Source organism: Cnephaeus nilssonii, assembly GCF_951640355.1.
Source record: "Cnephaeus nilssonii genome assembly, chromosome: 2".
NCBI lineage: Eukaryota > Metazoa > Chordata > Mammalia > Chiroptera > Vespertilionidae > Cnephaeus > Cnephaeus nilssonii.
In genome coordinates, this window is record NC_137073.1 from 3,937,645 (window position 1) to 3,961,100 (window position 23,456).

General features: G+C 52.6%; 1 protein-coding gene across 4 annotated transcripts in view; it reads right to left on the minus strand.

The window, feature by feature from the left end:
* Positions 1-4,666: 4,666 nt before the first annotated feature.
* The window catches only part of DCUN1D3 (defective in cullin neddylation 1 domain containing 3), a 37,047-nt gene continuing 18,257 nt past the window's right edge, over positions 4,667-23,456 (minus strand). For all 4 annotated transcript variants that reach the window (XM_079759852.1, XM_079759853.1, XM_079759850.1 and 1 more), the window contains 2 exons: positions 10,351-10,886; positions 4,667-9,304 (listed from right to left, as the gene is read on the minus strand). In XM_079759852.1, the coding sequence (XP_079615978.1) occupies positions 8,821-9,304; positions 10,351-10,781 (915 nt within the window). In that variant the 5' untranslated portion in view covers positions 10,782-10,886 and the 3' untranslated portion in view covers positions 4,667-8,820. The remainder of the gene's footprint in view (positions 9,305-10,350; positions 10,887-23,456) is intronic.

Here is a 23,456-nt window from a genome sequence, read left to right on the forward strand (position 1 = left end):
TTATACATAATTTTAATTACACAAATGTGTCTACTTAAGTAAAAACAGGTTAATTGGCCTATTTTTTAACATACGCATTCTGAAAACCTACTTTCCGCTTTAAAGACACCTCCTCGCCCAAATTAGTCCATTATATTGAGGAGTCTGTCACTCCATATGCTTTCCACAGCGGCGCCCGTCCGCACTCTGGCCCGCAGTGCACGAGGGCTCCCTTTCCCGCACCTCCCAGCACTGGCTTGCTGACTTGATGGAAGCCATTGTGAGGTGGTATCTCCTCGTGGTCTTAATTTGCATCTCTCCGATTAATGACGTTGAGTACCTTGTCTGTTGACCATCTATGTTCTCTTTGGAGAAGTCTATTCCTGTCTTTTGCCCATTTTTTAATTGGATTGTTTATTTTGGTGTTGAGTTTTATAAGGTTTTTATGAGTTTTGGCTGCTAGCCCCTTGTCAGCTATGTCATTGGCACTATGTTCTCCCATGGGGATGGTTTCCTGTGCTGGGTAAAAATCTTTAGTTTGATGCGGGCATTCCTGCCAGAAGCGCAGCACACCTCCAGACCAGGCTGCTCAACCCAAACCCGCTTTCCTGTGAATCTGTTGTCTAACTTCATCTCAGTGCTTGGGGTGATGATCCAGATCTCACAGGACTGCTGTGAAGGTGAGAGCATGCATTCACATACGTTGTATGAAGTATGGAGGTTAGAGAAGAGTCTGTTTATGTAGAAGAAAATATACAAGAACATGCATAGGCTTGGAACAAAAACTGGGCAGACTATATGGCAAGATTATCACAGTATTTCTCTCTGGTTATGAGATTGGCATATTGGGTTTTACCAAAGTTTTTCTGTGTGTAGCATCAATATAGTGCTTTTATAATTAGAAAAAAATTCTGTGCAAAATTACTGTCAAGTTTGGGCATTTGAGGCAGTTTCACCCTTTCCATGTAACCTCTCAGGGCCCTGAGAGCCGGGAGCCAGGAGCCGAAGGGCAGAGCTGGATTCGGGTTGGGACACTGCACTTGAAGCTCCGTGGAGAGGCGGGTTCCCAGGCTCAGCGGCAGCCTCCCCGCAGCCGGAGAGCTCCTGTCCCGCGGGCCTCCAAGCGGTGGGAGCTGGCACTGCGTGCCTGCCTTTGGGTGTGACAGGCCTGGGGTGGCGCCTCCTGAGCGAGTCACTTCACCTGGTGTGAGTCCATTTCCTCAACTGTGTGAAATGAGGAAGTCTTTACTCTCAAGGATTATTGTAAAAATGTAAAGATCGTTTGTGGGAGTTGACAGAATAGTGTGCTATATGAATTATTTTCCCTCTGAACCTCAGTTTCCTCACTTTTAAAATGGGACGTTAATACCTACTTCACAAGTCATGGAAAGCCCACCTTGTAAGTGACATCATACTGAGGAGCCTCTCCCACGTGAGAGCTCCCTGTGCTCCCAGGACGAGTCTGAAGTGGCCAGGCAATCCCTTCGGGATGGTGGGACTGGAGGTCCCTCATGGGCCAGACACAGCCCTCTGGGGCCCCAGCCTGTACACTCTTTCACGGACACGCCCACCTTTTGGAAGCCAGGGCTGCCTCTTGCAAAACACACATTCCATTCCTAAGAGCATCTGTGCGCTTTCCCTCCCACACCAAGGCGGCTGCTAGAGAAGCAACACCCCTTTGCGGGGGGGGGGGGGGGGGGAGCAATTCCAAGGGCTTTTATAGGACTCTTCTGGCCTCCTCACCATAGTGGGGTCGTTCAGGGCACTCGGCCATGGTCAGCGCCCTTTCCCTTTGCCCCCCTTTGTAAATAACCTCTTCCCTATTATAAGGAATAACGAAGACTTGAAAAGTACAGACAAGTTAAAATCCCATCTAGTCCCACCAGAGTTGACTGTCACTATTTTACCATTTTCTGTCATAATTTTCCATCATTCAAAAGCAGAGTTAAGCCGAAACCGGTTTGGCTCAGTGGATAGAGCGTCGGCCTGCGGACTGAAGGGTCCCGGGTTCGATTCTGGTCAAGGGCATGTACCCTGGTTGCGGGCACATCCCCAGTGGGGAGTGTGCAGGAGGCAGCTGATCGATGTTTCTCTCTCATCGATGTTTCTAACTCTCTATCCCTCTCCCTTCCTCTCTGTAAAAAATAAAATATATTTAAAAAACCAAACAAAAACAGAAGCAGAGTTAATAGCTGCCAATATTCCAGCGTGAGGCGCGCCCATTGCTAACCGTTCCCTATTGCCATGAAGTGGTTCCCAAGCGAGGCTGCCACTTCCATCCCCGCACCTGCATCTTTGGTCCATCCTGGATCGTGAGAAATTCCAGAAGTGAAATGATTGGGTTAGAGTAGGAACACTAAAGGGTTTTTGATCCCAGAAAAGTTTTTCATGGATTTGTTTCAAATATTTGCCAATTTGATAAGCCAAAAATGGTTTTCATTATAGGCTTACTTTCTGGGTTTTTTGTACCCTTCAGATAGGTATCTACCATTTTTTCCAGAAGCTTTTTGGCTGTTTTCTTCAGTGAGTTAGCAATACCCTTTTCCCATGTTTAGTGAAGTGCTTTTCCATACTGAGCTTTTAAGGTATTATGGATTGTGTCTATTTATCAATTGCAGAAATGTTTCCAATTTGTTTTTTTAAGTTTTAGAAGTTTGTTCATGATCTCTTCTTTCCTTATTTTGCTGAGAAAGTCTTGATAGAGATCAATTTAATATCCACTAGCAAGTATATGTATTTTTAATGGTTAAACTTACCATGGTATATCTTTATTCCTCCTGGAATTTATTTTGGCTGTGGTAACTTTCCCCCCAAATTTAGATTTTACCCAATTCCCTATCTTTACTTACCCATTAAAAGACAATGCCTTCTTTATTATGTAAGTCCATGTATATTAAGAGCCGGTGTCGTGTTTTTCTTGTCTTGTCGTACACTAGTTCCACATTATTCTGTAGCTTCATATTTTAATTTACTAGCAATTTCAGTAGCACCTCCCAAAATAAACACAAGCAGGGCCCATGGAGAGTCCCCATCACCATGGGGATGACAAAACACCACCTTTAGGCGCCGGGCCGCTGACGGCCCTGCTGCCATCTTCCACTAGGCCTTTCTCAAGTTAAACCCAGGCGGGGCCATGGCTTTCAGAAGACGGGCATCCTCAGGAGTCAGAGCAAAGCAAAGGAAGTGGAGGGGTGGCCTGGCTCCTGGCCTCTCCTTTCCCTTCCCAGGCAGACCAACCTTCCGGACCTAGAACTAGAGAATGGCTTCCAGAGCCAACCCAGAAGGACGCGGCCAGTGCGCAGGCGACTGATGGCCTCTCGCGCTACTGCAGCAGGCCTAGGCCTGCCTTTCTTGCTAGGAACAGTCCCGGCAGGTACGCTCGTCTGAGAGTGTATGCACAAGCTGCGTGCCATCACTGACCTGAAACTTGTATTTCAGCAACAACACTCTGAAGAGCTCTGGGCTCTGTACAAGCACCAATTCTTCACTTTGCTGTTCCCCACACCTCACTTTGTAAGGCCTGGTGTGTGGGGGGAGGGAGGGGCGAAGAGGGGCTCGTGCAGAAGACAGGAGCCCAAGAATGGAGTAAGTCCATGTTCTGGAGGTTTACTTTTCAGGTGAGGGGAAAACCGCCCTCTAGATTTCCTTCCAAATTCAACCTGGAGGAGAGAATTCCAGCGCACTGAGAAAACTTTTACCCTCTTCTTGGCTGGAGAGGACACGGCATGTCTCCCGGGCCTTCCCACCAGGAAGGAAAAGGAGAAGGAAAAGCACATCTCATCCCACCGCTGCACGGAGATACCGGCATGAGGCTGGCCATCTTTGGGGAGGCCAACAGGGCCGATCACTTCCCTGAACATAAACAGTAACCAGACAGAAAGCACGGGAAAGGAGGCCAAAGGTCATGAGTAGTCGACCCTCATCAGACTCCAATGTCAGAGCCAGATGGGGCCGTCAGGAACCATGTTAGTCTAAGCCTTCCATCTCCCCCAAATTTGGCAGAGAGGGGAGTCGAGCTAGAAGAGGGGCGGGGGCCTGGGAAAGGGCATGTGTGCCATGCCTACCCCTCGCCTAGTCTCTGGAGACTCACCGGACATCCTTTTGGAAACCTTAAACTTACACACCTTAGGTGCTTTGTACATACTTCGTAATCCTCACACTCTAATGGAAATGACAGTCTTCTGATTTCACAGATGAGAAAAGGAAACCGATTTCACTCACCTGACAAAGGCGACCCAGCAGCGGCACCTGACAGCTCAGCTTGTCTCCTTTGCCTTAATCACTGCCACCCTGAGGGCTGCCCCCATTCAGCACAGAGCTCACACTTACTTCCTGTTCCTCATGGGAATCCACGCCATTGGCTGAGGTCACACTTACTTAGGGAGTGGCCCTGTGAGGGCTCGTTTGCTTTTGCCTAAAGTACTGGGACCCCAAAGGCAATTAAGCTTGGTGAGTGGGAGAGTCTGGGTCCTATCCTATCTGGACGTTCCAAAGCATAGGAACTGCTAGCCACTATCATGTGGGAAGATTCACCACGGGGTAAATCTTGCCCAAGAATAAAGCCACTGTTTTTTTTATTGTTTTTTCCCCCAGAATTGTCAAGTAAACAAATTTATTAAACGCAACAGCAGGTAACCTTCCAAATAAAAGACCATCAAAAGAAATAATTAGACAAAGACAAAAAATGTGTGTAACAAGTTAATAAAAATATTCAGTGGGCCATTTGGAGAGCATAACAGTGCAGAGAATACAAACAAAAGTATTGATTTCAGTCAACAAGTTTGTACAACCTTAGAAACACTGATCACAAACCAAGAGGAATCCACAAAGGTGGAGGGTCACGTGAGTAGTGGACTCATCACCTCAGCGGGGTAAGGCAGGGTGTCTGTAAGACCAACTCACCCAAGCCCCCTTTGCCTACTGCTTCAAATTCCCCCTTTGAAACCTAGAATCATTCATTAGTGCAACGGGCATGAGCAATTAATCCCAGACTCTGGGCTGGGGCCAGGTCAGAGGGAAGACACTTCTCCCAGAATAAATGTGTGCTGGGGCCCAGCAGCTGAACGGCTTCCTTTGGCAATTCCAAGACCTGTGCTGGCCGTGGGGAGGGAGCGGGCAGGGGGAGCGGGCAGGGGGAGCAGGCTGAGCCGCCGAGAGGAGCGGAGGAGGTGATGCCCGGCACCTGATCTGAAGCAGCACCTGATGGCCGCTCAGAGCCATCGGATCCATCTTGGTTGCTGAACCAGAGCTCAAGCATCTGTTCTGTCCCTCAATAAGGAAAACACCGCCCCAGCCGCACTGACATGCAGGCCAGGCCAGGCTACTCTAAATAAATGCCACAACGACAGCTTCCCACAGGAATCAACTGCGGGGAGGTGGGACCCCTCAGTACCATGCAGGGAGACAGACGGGAGTAAGGGGTTCATTTCCCATGTCCTCAAATGCGTCCCAAGGAACACTCGACAGATCAGTATGTGATGACTTGCAAGAGTCCTCTCAGCTGGCGTCCGTTACCAGGACGGCTAAGTCCTCACCAGCCAGAGACCAGGAAAGTGGAAACGCAGGAGCCAACAAAGCCAGCCTGGCAGCACCCCCAGCCTCGCCGTGCAATGTGTGCCGGTCTCCTCTGGGCCGCACCGCACTGAAGACACTCCTGTAGCACACACTGTGCTAAAGGCAGATCTGCTTTAGCTTTTAAGCTTTTACACCCAAGTCCTATCCCAGTAACGCCCCACCTCTGCCTAACACAATGTGGCCTCGGCTAATATGTGAGGCCACCTGAGCGGTGGAGTCCCACACACACTCTGCGGGCTCCAGCCCCTGGGCGGCCAGTACTGTTTCAAAGACCAACTAATACTGTGTGGCTTAACCCTGTTAATATTAAAAACTACGCCTTGTACATTTTCAACTGATTTCCCCAGGCCTGGGAGCTTGGTTGAAATTTGGATCTTCACTCAGCTCTAGATTTTTCTTACCAAGATTCAGTATGGAGTCTTGGAACCAACTCATACAAGCGGGTCCATGCAGCACGGACGAGGGGGCACTGCTGGGGCAGCCAGCTGAAGCCTAGCAGCGCCACTACTGGAGGCGGGTTCACGATGTATTCAAATTTGCAGGGATGGGGAAGAGCAACTCAATGAAGCAACACCATCCCATACAGCCTTCTAATCGCCAACTGTGAGACAGAAGCTCACACAACCATTCGCCAAAGCCAACGCATTTGCCAACACAGTAACTGAGTTTGTCGTCACCCTCAGATATCGGCCTCTTTTCAAAATGGCATCCGCATCCTGCCCTCCACGCCCCCGCTGGCGGAGGGAAGGTGCCCTGGCTTGGCTGAGGGCCTGCAATTGGCCTCTTCCACATCATTGCTGCTAAGTCGCAAACCTATTTCTAGGCTCAGAGAAAGGGGTGTCCTTTCCCAGAAGCAGAACAAAGCCCTGCACGCCCTCCGTGGGTCCCTCCGCAGCAGCCTGCTTCCTGTGGGCACGAGGGTCCAGCGCCGGCCGAGCCCCACCGAACTTCGGTCAGGGACGCCAACTCCAAGTCCCTCCCTGACTGCGCCCTTTTCTGGTTCTCATTTGCATTTTTGTCATAATTATCATTGAAAATATAATTGAAAACTTTTAAAAATGGTTCTTGTGTGGGCCCAGGAAGATGAACAAATAAAAACAAAACCCGCTCACTCTAGTCCACCTCACGCAGGGGATGCCTTCTTGTAGGCTGGGGAGGGGACAGTCCTCCGGGTCCTCAGGACCTGGGGCTCCCTCTCCTGTGCACTGGCTAGGGGCACCTGCCCCTCCCCTACCCAATTCAGAACTGGGAAAACCAGGAGGTTGCAGACAGTTGGATGAGAAGGTGGTCTCTCTAAGAACTCAGTTTGGGCATGCTGACTACAACTGAACCCACAGAACCAGCTGGGGTCCCTAGAAACTATAAAGATCTTGTGTCAGGCTAAACGAAGGCAGACAGACACCTGGCCTGAGACCCCACCCTCTCCAGCTTTCCACAGTATTGCTGATGGCTGTGGCTGACTTTCAAGTTCCCCATCCACCCTCTAGAGGCAACGAACATCAAACTCCAATGACATTCCCTGTCAATGCCAATTTCAGGAAAACACCGACGGCAGCAACTCCTCAAGACGGGAGTCTGAATCCCTGAGGCGAGTCAAGGACCTGGAACCAGCACTTGCTGCCGGGCTGAGACACTGCCTGGAGGAGCCGAGGCAGCCAGGGAGAAACGCCCACGCTCCACGGACAAACTCGTCACCTCAGAAATACAAGTGTTTTATACGTTTATTTAAAAGATTCCCTTTTCCACCTGTTCCCAAGTTCCTGCCCACCCTTCCGGCACAGGCTCGGGGACACGGCCAGGGGGAAGGGACAAGCCCTCCACTGAAGAGGTAGGACAGTCAGCTCCTGGGCAGCGCGTCCAAAGCTGGCCCCGGGGAGTGAGCGCGGAGTCTGGGGAACGGGGCCTCCCTCTTGTGAGGAAAGGGCTGAGAAAATTCATCTTCTCTTTAGGGAGAACGGTCCACACTCAGATTCAGAAGCCTCCATCCTGATGTCCCCTGGCCCTCCTCTCCCTCCTCTCGGGCCAGTTTTAGCAGGCAAACGGGAATATAGACACATATATGTGTACATATATATTTTAGATAGGTAAAACACATACATATCTTATATATGTACATATACATATTTGGGGAGGGGAAGGAGAAGAGGGCAATGTAAACCTAAACAGTCATCACGTCACCCCAATGAGCCTGACATCAACACAGATAATAAATAACGCCCGGGGTGAGCGACGACACGGCGCAGCAGAAGGCAAGGGCACACGTCTACTATTAAATACACGCTACGTCTGGCAGAGGTCGGGCCAGCCCCAGGCTTCTGCACTTGCCAGACAAGTGAGCTGATGATACTCGACATTTTTAAGGAAGCATCAAGCAGAGCTCCATACCACAGCTTTCCTTCGAGTCCGGCGGCTGGCAGGCAGTTTCCGACCACCAGGAACAGAAACTTTGGCTCCAAGGCAAATGAAAAAAGAAAAAAAAGGTATTTCCACTCACAACATGAAAATACAGAAAATGTCATCAAAGAACACCCATCAAAGACTGCTTCCAGCCAGCGGAGGTAGCGCTGCTGTCTCTGCCTGGGACGCGCCGGCTGCGGGCTGCTCCAGAACACCGCCCGGCTGCCTGGCCGGCCCGGGCTGGGGGACTCGGCATGAGGTGCCATGCGCCAGAGGGGTGAGCAAGTGCGGGAGCGCGGGCTCGGGTAAGTGAGCTGGGCGGGCTGTCACCAGAGGACACACTTGGCGGCCCCGGCTCTCCAAGGCTTTAACTCACAGGGAATTAATGCAACGTGGTTAACAGTTAACACTGCTAGTCAACTCCGTGTATATCTTTAAAAGTCATCACAACCGCAATCCAACCATGTAAACAGCACCACACACAGTACAGACCTGCCCTGAAACAGGGTGCACAGCAGACCTGGCACTGGTGTCTAATGTCAGCTCAGCGGACCGCCGCCCCCCCGGCGCCCTCCCCCACAAACAATCTATTTGTGCAACAAGTGGCAGGCTTATTCTGTCTGAAGGCTTAAAAAAAGGATACATAACATGTAGCCAGGTTCAAATATTTTGGGGGACCCCCCCAAAAAAGGAAATAACCAAAATAACCAAAAAGTGAAGAAAGTGCCTAAAACATGATACAGCATTTTAGAGCCCTTTCAGATACAAGGCAGAGAAAGGTGTAAAGTAGAAAATATCCGGATCTTCGGTAATTTCCAGAAAGGTCCATTCCTCGGCTGGCTCCAGGGCAGCGCCGCCCGGGACAGAGCACTAAGTCTGCTCCTGGGGACACAAGCCCAGGGGCCCTGAGCTGCGCGCCCCGCCCCCGGCCCCGCCCCGCTCCCTCCGCTCCAGCTCCCACTCCACAAAGGTGTCGAAGAGACTGGGCCAGGCTTCGTCTTCGCTGTAGTTGCTGAGGTCGGGGCCAATCACCTGAGTGAAGTTAAGGAACATATTCCAAGTGTCCCGGGAGATGCCCTTGACCCCCGAAGGGTTCTCTGTTAGGAAGTGTAGCCACTGGTCCAACACGGGCGGGTTGTTCTGGGTGAAGACTAGCTTCCACAGGGCAATGGCTATTTCCCGATGCAGTGACCGCTGCCCTTCTTCAGAGTCCAGGCCAAACTGAAATGTAAACCGGTACAGATCCTTGAATTTGTCCTCTTGTTTGGCTTCGGTCAAGAGGCTGGGGAACCGTGCACAGATCCCATCAATGCTGTCTGCACTTATTGCTTTGCAGCCATCAAAAAACTCCTTCCTGCAACAGGAAGGAGGGGCACAGTTAGTCACTGTAAACGAGAATCATTTCCTGTGAGGCAATAGCGTGGAGATAGCACCATGCAGCTGGGGGCTGGGGGGGAATTCGCCTCCTCCACCTCGGAAGCGCTGAGACTACCACGTCACTCTTCCAGGTGGGTGAGGACAAGTTAGTGTGCCAACCGCTTCCAACAGTGCCTGCCTATCCGTTCACTCATTCATCTTCCTGAAGCCCAATGCCCGCTCCAGGCCCTGCTCCCCACTCTCCGCCGCAGGGCCCTCCTGCTCTCCTGACTCTCTGTGGGCTGTTTCTGGAATATTCTTGGTGACTGCCAAGGGACCAAAGATTCGGGATGAACCTGGGTAACTCCCACCAGTGATCAAAATTTCCTCTTATTAAGAAACAAAAATTGTGTATGTATTCCGTATAACACCTTCAGCTCACAATATGGACCACGCTGATCACCATCTCAGAGACTGCTGCATCCACTAAAGAGAAAAGGCCTCTGAGGTCTGCTGGGTCATCTACCCCAGGGCCAGAAATTACAGGAGGAGTTCTCAAAGCAAATTCTTATCCACCCCCAGCACTTTGCCAACCACACCTGGGGGTAATCCTGCCATGCCCTCCCCCCAAACACCCTCCATGGAGATGTATGGCCACGAGGTGCCAACTACAGCTTGCTCCCGGGCAGGTAGGCACTGCTGGAGGGCGAGGAGGGGCTACTTGCCTCATGCAGTGACAGGCACATCCAAGAGGCACGCCCCGTGCCTGGCACGCCAGGTGCAGAGCAGTAGAGAGGGAGGAAGGGGGCGGATGACAAGAGGGAGGGAGGGTCTGCAGCAGCAGTGAGGCTGGGCTGCGACGTGGCAACAGGGCTCGGCATGGATTATGCCCTGTTGAACTTTAGTCAGGAGGGTCAGTGCTCGGTTACTGAGAACTCTGACAGAGAAAGACCCAAACTCCATGAAGCCAGCCCAGGCTGCCCTAACGGACCACTGCCCAGGTGCGCTCCCCCCCTGCTCACCCCGAGCAGTGCGGGGACTAACCTGGTGAACTTGCACATGGTAGCAGCCTGGAACTTCCAAGCCAAGAGCAGCACGCGAAATTCCGTGGGGTCAACACAGAGGTCATTGCAAAAGCGCTCCATGCCTTCCTCCAAAATTGCATCTTCCCGCTCGTCCTTGTAGCGCCTGAACAGTTCCTCCAACCTCTGCAAGGAAGACTCCTCGGCACAGGACTTGGGCTCCCTCCCAGCATCTCCCGAGGACGTGGGCAGCTGGCAGGCCTCGGTGGCAGCCTCTGCCTTCTTGGTCCCATTGACGAGGATATCCCCACCTGGCTTGCCACAGGCCGGCGGCTGTTCCTCGCGGTGGCCTGCACCTCGCCTGTTGTGTGACTTGCTGCTGGGGTCACGGTCTCCATTCTTGCTGCCCAGGGTTGATGAGGGATTCTTGCACTTGGTGACACACTGGCCCATGGTACTGGTGGCCTGGCCTCTAGAGTGGTCCCCTCTGGATCAGAAGCCCTCGCTGCCACCGGCCCTTGAATCTCAACATGCCATCAGCCAGAGGAGCCAGCCAACCTGGGAAGAAACGAGAGACACTCACCACTGGATAGAGACAGGACATGGACTGGACTGCACATGAGAGAGACTCCAAGTTCATCACCACCTCCCTTGTAAGCCAGCTCTATACCTTCACCTTGGAAATGCAGTGGCTAGAGCACATATGGAGAACCAATAGAGAAAATTCCTACCATTCGTCTAGCAACATAGTTTACCAAGAAGAGGTGCTTCATGTGCAGAATGCATCCAGGAAATCTACAGTTGGCCAGAAATATTCCAAAGGAAATGCGTCTTGCCCATTGGCCATCATTTAAGACAGTTATCTGGACTCAAGTGAAGCCAGAAGGGGCACATAAAAGGTCCATCTTCTGGTCTCTAATGTCAAAACCCTCCGATTTCCTTTTCAAGTAGGGAGAAGGGGTGGCCACACCCACACTCCTACAGTCTCACAGTGGCCTAAAGGCGAGGTGAAGGGTGTTCACAGTTAAGACTGTAAGCAGAGTCCTAGCCAAACAGCAAAGTAAAATGTGTGTCTGGTCTCTTCAGCGTTCTTTCCGGGACTCCCCTGCGGGGCACGTGAAACGTCCTTTTCTCCCGCCTTAGTCCACTTGAGGTCCCCAGGCCCCGCCTCAGGTCCTCTGCCAGGTGGTATGGAGGGAGAGTGGAGCCACATTCATTAAATGTGAATGCTGGTAGGCTGCAGGCTTGGGCCTCCAAGAGGCTGTCTCCACCTTAAAGGAGGGCAGATTTACCCAAATCCAATCTCTAAATGGGAGGATAGTTGCTACATGAAAGAGAGAAGTCTGCATGGAAATATAACCAACTCACCATGGTCGTTTATTACCTATACTAGATGCCCGTTGCACGAAGATTCGTGCAAGAATAGGCCTTCCTTCCCCTGGCTGCCAGCACCAATTTTCCTCTGGCACCGGGACCCAGGCCTTTGCTCTGGCCACAGCGAGGCTTGGCTTCTCCGCTCCGGCTGTAGTGGAGAAGCCAAGCCTCTTCAGTCTTCGCCCCGCACCTGTGTATGCAAATTAACCATCCATCTTTGTTGGGTTAATTTGCATACTCACTCCTGATTGGCTGGTGGACATCGTGGAGGTATGGTCAATTTGCATATCTCTCTTTTATTAGTGTAGATAAGAGGCCAGATGCACGAAATTTGTGCAAGGGTCTTGGCCCTGGCCACCGCCCACGGCCGCCACCACCACGGCTGCGGCCGGGGGCCTCTGCCTTGGCCCCTGATAATTAAAAAGGTGTTTTTTTATAAAGAATTGCTAGAAATTTCTGGGCCAGGAGTGAGGTGATTTCTCTGAAGACCTTGTCTACTCAGGACTCTTACTTTCAACTAGTCCACTAGAAGATCCATCTACAATTTAGTACAGGTCTCCGACTTATGAGGGTGCAAAGCAGTATGTATAACAGATGACATGAGATAACACTTAGTTATAAAACAGGCTTGTGTTAGATGATTCTGTGGACTACTGGAAGTGTTCTGAGCACGTTCAAGGCAGGTCAGGCTAAGCTACGGTGCTCGGTAGGTTAGGTGAATTAAATGCATTTAGACACGGTATTTTCAACGTGCCAAGAGTTTATCGGGACATAACCCATGGTAAGTGCAAGAGCATCTGTACTCAGAAAATGTTACCACCTGCTACAATAGCCGCGAGCCAGAGTCTAATGGGGAGGCGGGCCAGCCAAACCAGTGCCCTGCCCCCCGCTCTAGGGAGCTCTCATGGGCCTCCAGGATCCACATTCAAGCTCTCAGGAGAGTGCAGTGGGCAGAGGTGCTTTTCACAGCGGCAGGAGCTGTGAGCCGTGCAGAAAGAACTGGAGCTTCCTCCAAATAGTGTCGGGATAACTCGGTTATCTTCAAAAGGAATTCTAAGGGCATAGGATGTGCATGTTTAAAATGGAGACCAGAGTCATTCCTGTAGTTACTGGGGACTCCATGTCAGGGCGTGTCCCATTCTCCGCCCTCCAAGAGAACAGAGGAACAGAGACATGTCTACACGTGCCCTTCGGAGCCTCCCAGTTTCCCCAGCTTCAAAATCACACAGAAAGCACAGTAAGGGCTTACTGTGGAAAATGACAGACCCGCCTAAGTGTTTTTAAGTCTTTTCACGCTTTAATAGTAGTATAGCTACTAAGACATAAGCCCAGCCTATTAAAATTTTAAAAGGGAAAGGGCTAATTCTTGGAAGACCTGCATTCAAGAGAAGCAACTGTTCAAGCTGAATTATCTCCAAACAAGAAGGACTACGCCATGAGGAGAGTCTGATGTCCAGATTGTTCCTAAAGGCTAAAGCGCTGACAGAAACAAAAGGCCCACACTCCCCCCCCCCCCCCCCCCCCACGCTCACAGCCTGCCAGCTCCAAATTCCCCGGAGCACTGACTCACCAGGCGCTGCTCACGCCTGCGCAGGGAGCCCAGGTACCTAGAGGCTGAGAGGGTTTCCTGGCCTCCATCTGACCCACTTACTCCAGTCCACACCCCACACCACCAGACGCCTCACTGCACAGCTTCCTCTAAACCTGGCGCCCAGGCCTTCAGGTAGGAGGGGCAAAACAGGAGGCCTCCCAAACAGGTCCAAACCACTGACCTACCCAGCCCTCCACGTTAAGAACATCTGTGATGATCTGACACGGCAGAACCAGCTGAAACCTGAAGGCTTTAACATGCCGAACAGATGAGAAAAAGGAAAAAGGAAGATCAATTTAGCCAGATGATCCATCAGCACAAGCCAGCCTCACATCCCTTCTTCCATTCCGGTCCCGGCTCGGAAACACCTCCTCCTGGTGGAGGGCGAGGCAAGATGGGTTCAGGTCTGACGGTGAGGACACTTCACCCCGACCACGCATGCGCTCCTTCCTAGCGCGGCTTCCTTCCTTAGGAAACAGTGCTGCCCCACACCTGCCCCAGGCTGTGGCGGTGCCCAGCCCCGCGTCCCTGGCAGGCCACACCTCCTTCAGGTGTTTTAAAGCTGAAAATTCCCCTGGGCCCACTAGCTGTTGGCTAATAGCTAATAATAGTTACCAATTACAGACCACTGGATATCGTGCCAGGCACCATGCTGATAAGCCCTTTATGGACATAAAAACTCATATATCCTCACCACAACCCACTTAAAGACAAGGAAACGGAGGCGCAAAGCAAATCACCCAAGATCACAAGCACGGAACCTGGTAGGTGTGGCTTGAGAAACTATAACCCTTACTGCCAGGCACACTGCTGTGCCCCATGTCAGTGCTAGGGAAAGCCCCCCAGCAGATGGGCCCCAAGCGCCGAGTGTTACCACGGCAACCCCGAGCAGCGCTCTCCGCAGCCAGCCAGCCACTGGAAAGGGAGCAGTGGTCTGTGCCCAGTGGGCTAAACGGCCGTCCTACCCACGGCCCTCTCCCAGGCGGGCCTGCCCCGGTGATGCAGGTAGCCAGATGCCCTTGGGCTCAGCACCCCCAGAGGTGGGGATGGAGTGAGTCCACCAGCATGGCTCAGAGCCCCAAAGCCCAGCTCTCCATCGCTTTTTGACCCTGAATTTCCTCAGCCTGCAAAACGTTCCTCGGCCTCACTGCAAGGAAATGCAGACAGAGAGGGACCTGCCACACTGGCCCTCCCGCAGCATTTGGAACGGCAGCTCCCACAGCCAAGGAGCATCTGGTTAGCCCACAGAAGCCCTGGCTTGTCCCACCTGGACAACGGGCTCCATCCAGCCTCTGCTTCCCAAGCCCAGCAGGACACCCCCCCCTGCCTCGACCCGTGCACTTGGGTCTTGTTGACAAACAGTCTCTCAAACCCAGCACTGATGCTGCTGAAGGCACCACTGCCCGGAACACCTGGGGGACCGGGTTCCCCATGGAGGAGGACAAGCGAGGTGTTGGCTGTGCCCTGTGACCTTCTCACCCCTGGTCACTCCGTCCAGTGGGGCAAGCCCCAGCCAGTTCCAATTCCCTCCTTCCCCTCAGGCCAGCTCTGGACGCCAGCCACTCATTTACACTCCAATGGCCCTGCCTTCCCAGTGCGTCTCCGGCTGCGTCTGCGCAGTGTCGGTGGGCACTGCAGCACAGGCCTCTGTACAGCATCCCTAATGGACGCCACTGCGCGTGCCAGCACATCACACACACACACACACACACACACACACACACACACGCACGCACACACACGCACACGCGCAGCGCTGTGGCGTCACTACCCCATTTCACAGGAAGAGAAATGGAGGCACACCAGGGTCAAGGAGCTTTCAAGGGAGGACCAGGAGCGAAGAATCAAGAGGTGAGCTCTAGGGGCAGACAAACCTGGGTGTGGATCATGGGGGACACCAGCTGTGAGGCTGTGAGCAGGTAAGGAACACTGGACAGCGGGCCCTCGAGGACCGGTGGTGGAGTAAATGAGGTCATCCCCGTCAGAAGCCTGTCCAATGCCTGCTCACAGGAAGCACTCGGCAGCCATCGCGTCATGCCTCCCCATAGAGCAGCGCCCTCTCGGCGCCAGCCCAGCGCTGCGGGAGCGGGCCGCGCTCCGGTTCTGGCTGAGTGACTGTCCTCTGCCTCCACCAAGTGGCAAAACTGAGTTGAATGGAGCCAGGGACAAGGGGCGGGAGAAGGGAAAGGCAGAAAGAGCGAAAACCACCTGGGAAACGACTTGCAAACAAGCTGTAGCTTGGGGCTACCTGGAAGATGGAAGGCGGGAGCTGCTCAGCCTTGGCCGGACCAAGGTCAGCCCCAGCAGCCCCTCCCTCCTTCCCTGCACATCAGCCTCTAGCCCCCCGACCCCACCTCCCCATCAGCCTGGCTCCTGTTCCTGGGGATGGCTCAGCGAGCGGCCTGTCCAGCCCAGGCTGCAGTCCCTGGGGATGCTCTGGACCAAAGAGGAGTCGGAAGCGGCTCTGTCTCTCGGGCAGGCCGTGCAGTGACCATGAGGCTGGTCCCGGTCTCCGGGCTTGCGTCTACTGCTACGGCAGAGTCACCAGTTGGGGAACGGAATAGCCACACGGGGCTAAGCCACACAGACGCAATGCGAGCGGAGACAGGAAGAGGAGAGGTGAGTGTGACTGCTGAGGAAGGAGAGGTGGGAGGACTGCGAGGAGGAGCACAGCTGTGGGACATGGCTGCACCCTCCCCTTCACAGCTCCCCCCACGAGACCACTGGAGCTTGCGCGTTGGGAAACGGGTTCTTCACCCTCAGCCGTGGGCCAGGAAATGAAGCCAGGCCTCAGACTCCACGGCCACCCCAGGGGGAGGTTTCACAGAGGAGGCTTCGCCCTGCTCTGGTCCTTCAATGACGAGCGTGAAAAGGAAAGGCAGGCCTTTGCCCATCTGGCTGATGCGTGTTGAGAGGAGACTTTAAAACCTGTATCGATAGCAGCACCTTTTAAGTTACAAACATGCACTGAGGCGACTGACAATGGAATTGCCCTCTGACCACTTCACCCACCGCTATGAGGAGTAGAACATAACCATGGTCACCGAGGGGGGAGCAGAATAGAGACGGAGGGATGTGGTCCGGAGGCCCGCAGCCAGTCTCTAAGGAAAAGGGACCCATCACTGGCCTGGGGAGATGACAATGGTACCTCAGCAACACCTGGAGCTCTCCAGAGGTGAGAGTCAACAGGAGCAGAGTCAACTCGCAGGAAGCCTTCAGTTCAGGTGTGGTATCGCCCTGAGCAACGTATGCCCGTGAACGAGTCACTTAACCTGAGCTTCTGGGGCCCCGACATTGAAATGAGGATCTGGACTAGTCCTCCCAGTCTGATACTGTGGGACCTTCCCCGCCGCGAGACTGGGTTCTAAACTGCACGCCGCCCGAGGGCACTTTCTTCTCCCACTTCTGCCCACGCCTATCAGGGCCAGAGGGAAAAGAGGGTGAGGCCAAAGGGGAGTGGAGCAGAGCCACTCCCACCCGAACAAGCAGTGAGACTGCCCACTGAGCAGCCTCTCCTCTCCCCCAGCCCTCTGAGCTTGAGCTCTGCAGGGTCAGCAAGGGCCTGACACGGACAACAGGCCAGCAAGTTGGCTCCCTCTGTGGCTGGCTGGCAGGGAAGCCGCGCAGAGGATGCGGCGTTGGCTGCTGGTGAGCCTGTCTGTCACCTAAGGAGCATCCTGTGGAATGAGCAGCTGAAATCCAGGAGGCAAACGCTGGCCCCGAACACAGTGTCAGCAAAGCACTGAGATCCACCTGAGGCGGCCTTGAAGGAGGGGCTGATCCAACCCACCTTCTCGTTCTGCTCCTCTCCAGTCTCCTCAGAAGCAACAAGCCACTGACAATGCCGGTGTTTCTACATATTCGCACTAAGAACCCATCCTTCCAACTCCCACCTAGACAGCTGGGAGAGCTAGTCGGGCGCACATTTTCACTTCTTACTTTATTTATCTGCCAGACACTCCGAGGCCAGAGAGCATGAGTTCCTCAGCCAGCCTTTCTCCAGCTGCCAGGGCTGGCGTGGCTGCAGGCAGAAGCCATCCCTCGGGGTCTCAAAGCAAGACCACAAGAGCCCCTTCACCTCACCTGGCGGCCGGAGTGCGGAGTGACTGAGAGAGGCTGGCAATGGGTGGTGTCCATGTGTAAGTTACTTCTTAGAAAGTAAATTTGCAAAAATAACCAGGAGGAAGGACTGAGTGAGTCCTTTCCATGCAGTGGCCTGCTGTCACCTGTGGAGGGGAGGGTTACCCGCAAACGAGACCCCTCTGCTGCTGCTTCTGTGCTACAAGGCGTCTGTCCTACAAGGTCCTGGCGGCACCGGACGCAGTGCGTCAGGGGGAGCAGACACCTGCCTTGCTATATCTCAAAGTGCAAAAGAAACGAGAGCAGGGAAGAAGGGGGCAGGGAGGAAGGAAGAAGAAAAACAATTTTTAGAAGAAAATAAACCAATTGGCTACATTTCTGTAAAATAAGACCAGCCAGGTTTGCCCAAAGTAATTTTTCTTTTCTTTTTTTACCTTCACCAGAGGATATTTTCCCATTGATTTTGGAGAGGGAAAGAGAGAGGGAAAGACAGAGAGAAATGTCAATGTCAATGTGAGAAAAACACATCCATTGGTTGCCTCCTGCACACGCCCCGACCAGGGCCCGAACCTGGGAGGAGCCTGCAACCGAGGTACGTGCCCTTGACAGGAATCAAACCCGGGACCCTTCGGTCTGCAGGCTGACGCTCTATCCACTGAGCCAAACCAGCCATGGCCCTTTCCTTTTTACTGTGTTCTTACTGTTCCTTACTTTGTATACTTCAAGTATACTACTAAGAATATGTGTCCAGCTGAGGCCCAAGGGCTGCAGCCAGTGCGGGTTGTCTAGAACAAATACTGCTTGCCAAACACAACCAAGCCAGTACACATGCACTACACAATCTCCAAATACCAAGTCATAAAGCCTTTTTGGTCTCTGGGCTCCAGAGATGAATCCCACACGACTCACAATAACCCACCAAGGGCCGCACCACTTTGCTGAGCTGCCCGGAATGGTTTTTGCTGTCACATTGCCCACTTCTGTGCAGACAGCACCCGGAGGGCACCAGTGTTAGGCGTCACTGCTTCTTCACCACGCCTTTCAGTTCCTTCCCCTGTTTCAAACCAGAGGGCTGTGCCGGGCGTGGGCTCAGTGCGTCCTACTGCAAATGGCAGGCCTGTGACACCGCGTCTCTGGCTGGAAGCTCGGCGCTGTCTCCTGACCTCGCAGATGGCGGCCCAGGCCCAAGGGGCGGTATAAGCTCTTGCTGCCAGTTGGCATGTGGAGGCGGTCAGTCCTCAAACACACACCTACCACATCACTGTCCACTTTCCTGCCACCGTCTCAGGATTGCAGTTGTTGGCAACTGACTGACACACACTTAACCAGTAAAAAAGGCAAGAAAGGAAACTGTGAAGTGAATGAGAGGAGGAAGGAACCTATACAGAGATGACAAGTGCCTGCATCCACAGGGCTTAAAGGGGTACATGAGTGACCAGTGTCTAGATGTGGTTCCCAGAGCCACATTTCCTCTGCCCTCAGAGGCCTCAGGTTCACCACAGAGTAACTCGCCAGTCTCTTAAACGTTTGCTAATTCATTAAGAAAAAAATCCAAATCCATTAAGGCCACATTTGCCAGTTTCTTCCCAGAAGGCAGTGATGGAAGCCAACTGCGCCAGAGAGGAAGAGGGACAGGAAACGACTGCACCATCACAGAATACCGCTTTCAACCCCATCGGACACGGGCCAGCGCGGGGAGGCCACAGGCTTCTCTCTCGCTGCCCGTCCAAATGCGTTCCAGCTGTCCATACAGCTTAGAAAACAACGCGTGAAGAAAAGGAAGTGCCCTGGTATCCCACCGCCCACAATTCATATTTGGGAGTTTGTCATGCAGTCTCTTTCATGAACACATATGGATGGCACACAGAGACCCATGCATGCACATATTATGCACATGGAACTTTTAACAAAACTGGGGTTGTACTGTACATTCTTTTTTTCTTTTTTTAAAATCCTCATCCGAGGATGTTTTTGTTGATTTTTAGGGAGAGAGGGAGAAAAAGAGAGAGAAGGAGAGAAAGAATGAGAAAGAGAAACACTGATGTGAAAGAGAAACATCGATCAGCTGCCTCCCACACATGTCCCCACCAGAGATCGAACCTGTCACCCAGGTATGTGCCCTGGTTGGAAATTGAACCTGCCACCTTTTGGTGTACAGGACAAGGCTCCAACCAATTAAGCCGCCCATCCAGGGCTGTATATACTATTTTGCAAACTTTTCCATTGACACCTTTCTATATCAATATTCTCACCTCATACAATGCTTTTAAAAAAACAGAAATTCGCCTGACTGGCATGGCTCAGTGGTTGAATGTCGACCTATGAACCAGGAGGTCACAGTTTGATTCCCGATCAGGGCACATGCCTGAGCAGTTAGGGGCATCAGGCAGGCAGGCAGAGGCGGTTAGGGGCGATCAGGCAGGCAGGCAGGCGAGGTGAGGAGCCAGTGGTCCCGGATTGCGAGAGGGTGCACGCCAGGCTGAGGGATACCGGTGGGGTATTTCGTGCACCAGTGGGGTCTGGCCAGCCTGGCCAGGGGGAGGGGACATGGGTGGTTGGCAGGCCTGCCTGCTGGTCGAACTCCTGGTCGAGGGGACAATTTGCATATTAGCCTTTTATTATATAGGATATACACTGCGTGGCCAGATTATTATGCGTTCAGAGATCACAATAATCTGGCCACTCAGTGTATTGTAGTATGTATTTCTCCCAACATGATCTTGTAATACTTGCCACCTAATTAAATTTCTTAAAAAAAATTCCTTACTCAAAGCACAATAAAATATTATCTTTCAGGAAAAATATCAAGCTGCCAGAGGAGATGGACAACAGGTGAAGAAGCCACGTCCTTCACTGTAGATCACGTCAGAAAGGCTGCAAACCCAGTAACTCCAAGGATTGCAAGACAGTGTTGGAAAATGATAGGGGCGGGGTAACGGGCAGGAAGAGGTTAATAAATCATAAAGGACATCTTGTTTATACCTAAATTTCCCCAACTTATTCTCACAAAAGAAAAGCAACCTTCTGCATCCCCTAAAAAGAAATGACGATACCCATCTTAAGGTCTAATGACTACTAGTCCTCTTACTACACTGAAGCAGCCAGAACTGAGAGAATCACACTCCCGGGAAGCACGGGGCTTATGCAATGTGGAACTATGGGGCCCCGGAAACGGGTAACAGGCTGGCCTCGCTTGTCCTCAGGCCCACAGGCTTATTATAGGGCTCCCTAGCCTCAGACTGGAGCCAGGAATACTCCCGCGTGCAGGCAGACCCTTCACCCTCCCAGCATCCGGGCTCTTCCCTGGGTGATTACCCAGCTTTCACTACAGGATCCCTCTCCCTCACTCTTGGCCAGGAGTAGGGTGGGGCTCATTATGGACCATGTGACTCAGGCTCACCAAAGCTCACACGCCCCGGCTTCAATGACTGGGTCAGGGATATGCAGGTGACCCAAGCAGCCGAGTGAATTAAGCACCGCAAGCACAGGGGGTTGGAGCTGCTTCAGCCATCTGACCAGGGACAATAATGCCTTTCGAAGGGCTAAATGGTCCCGTCTTACCGGTAGAACCCAGGAATAAACCACCACCAAGTGACACAGAGACCGTGAGTTTTGAAGGCATTATTTGCACCGAGTCCAACTGTACCTAAAATCAGACCGAAGCCTCCACATCAGTGAGGTAAGCCAATACACTCCCCTTCTGCATAAGCCAGGCGTCAGGCGTCTGTCACAACAGAGTCCTCACCCAGATGCAGGCGCTGTCACCCACGTCTCTTCTGCTCAGAGAACAAAGGAAGAGAAGGTCTGATACCTGGGCATTCTGATTCCCAAACTGGGACCAACTTACCAGACCCCAATTTCAACACAGCAGGGAACCCTTATCCGTGCACTAGGACCAGTGAAACCAAACTGCAAACCCCATCACAACTGCACCATCGGGTGCTCTTGAAAAGACGAGCTACAAAACCTTCCCAATTTCAATTTTTGCAACCTTAGGCTCCTGCAGGCAGCTACGTAACAGAGCACTTAGACTGCTTTCGTCTGTTGTGCATGCGCTTTCTGTCATCTTCAGGCTCCCAAGGAGAAACCTCCCGCACTCGGAGCCGCATGGAAGTCTCTGTGCAATGACATGAGCCATCTTCCGGCTGAAACAGGTATCTGATCTCACCACATCCTATGAAACGGAAAGACCAGATCTGACCAGAACCTGGCTACCCTCTTGGTTTCAATTATTCTTACTGAAACAATTTCTCTTTGGTTTCAAGCCTATTTAGAAAGTACTCAGGTTTTGAAGCCGGTGACAGGAAATGCTCACATCTATGTGCCTCGATGGGAAAAGCTTTCCTTGTAGGTTAAAACTTGAGGCCGCAGTGAGCTTTGTTGTTGTTTAATAACAGTTCCTGATCTCACAAATGTGCGCTCCTATGGCCAACGGTACATTAACATGTAAAGATAAGCAGATAATTCAATCAAAATGGAGCTTTATACCTGACAGCTGGCACCATAGTGTTTCAGGTTTGGCAAATAAGACATTGGATCATTCCAGCCAGCCCCTGCCCGCTTCCTGCCAGAGCTGCCACCACCTACTGGCCATCGCACTGTTGTCTATTAAAACGGCGCTAATAGCGAGGCCTGTGTTCAGAAAAAACACCATGAGAAAACCCTACCATCGAGCCGCAGCAGCACGGCTCTTCAGGGCATCTCTGAAAACGGGAAGACAGCTGTGGACCCTGACATCCCCAGTACACACACTCCCTCGCAAGCTCCAAGTGTTGTGTCCCATGACTGGGACCATGACCTGACCGCAGCTTTTCAGAATGGCATCAGGGCTTCCCCTGCACAGCCGCCCCATCCTCCAGCCCATGCCCCCCGCCCCGGCCCCCAGCTCCAGCGGTGGGTGCCTCCCGGGAGAGCAGGCCCTGCTTTGGATACAGAATGCCCAGCACACACCTGAAAGCAGGGGAAATCAAAGGTCCCGGTGACAAATGACACATGGGCCTCAGTTCCCATGCTGAGACGCATTCCCTGTCCAACCCATCTAACGTGCACCGCCCTGACCCAGCACCGCGGCTCCACGCTCCTGATGGAGATCCTCGTTGGCTCCCTCGCTGCCAGCGCCCACCACGGGAAGGGGCAGGGGTTTTGTCAGGCCTGTCCCTGACCCTGTGCCCTCAGCCACAGCACAGAGCAGCGCTGGGTAATAGCTTCTGAATGAGAACGAGCCCTCTGTGGAAGGCTCTGGCTCATGTACTTCCACGTGTTCACGCAGGGCTGGATAAATGAGGCCGCCACACCGAGGCTGCTCCTGGCACAGCTATTCAGTGCGGCCGGCCCTTGAACAACAGGGGTTTGCACTGATTGGGTCCACTTATCCGGATTTCCCCCCAATAAATCTGTACTGTTACTATAAGTATGTTTTCTCTTCCTTAGGGTTTTAACAACACACCAATTCTGATTACATGGTGACGTTACCAAATACTCAATGTCACAGGTGGTGGCAGCTCTGGCAGGAAGCGGGCAGGGGCTGGCTGGAATGACCCGGTGTCTTATTTGCCAAGCCTGAAACACCATGGTGCCGGCTGTCAGGTATAAAGAGTGGAGCCCTAAGGGTTCTTCCTGCCCCCTCCCAAGAACCGGTTCCTAAAACCCCATTTCTCCCGGGCCTCTGCGGCCAGCACTGCACACCTCACCAGTCCTCAGGAGTGACGCCGGCACAGCTTCTCAGCCAGCACTGCGCACCCCTCTCCCACTCATGCGCATTTTCACCCCAAACACAGCAAAAGCCAAAATTTGAAGTTAAAAAAGGAGATGTTTATCCTGACATGCCTCCTTTTGAGCTGCACTTCAATCCCCAGGAAAAATTCACATTAAGAATGGCCATCACATCCTGGCAGGTGGCTCAGGTGTTTGGAGGGTCCCCCATTCACCAAAAGGTCAGGGAAAGTATGGGAGGCAACTGATGGATGTTTCTCTCTCTTCCTCCCTCCTTCTCCCTCCCTCATACTCTCCCTGTCTCCCTCTCTAAAAATAAAAACACACACCCTGGGGAGGATTAAAACATGACTACTACCACCAGCCACCAC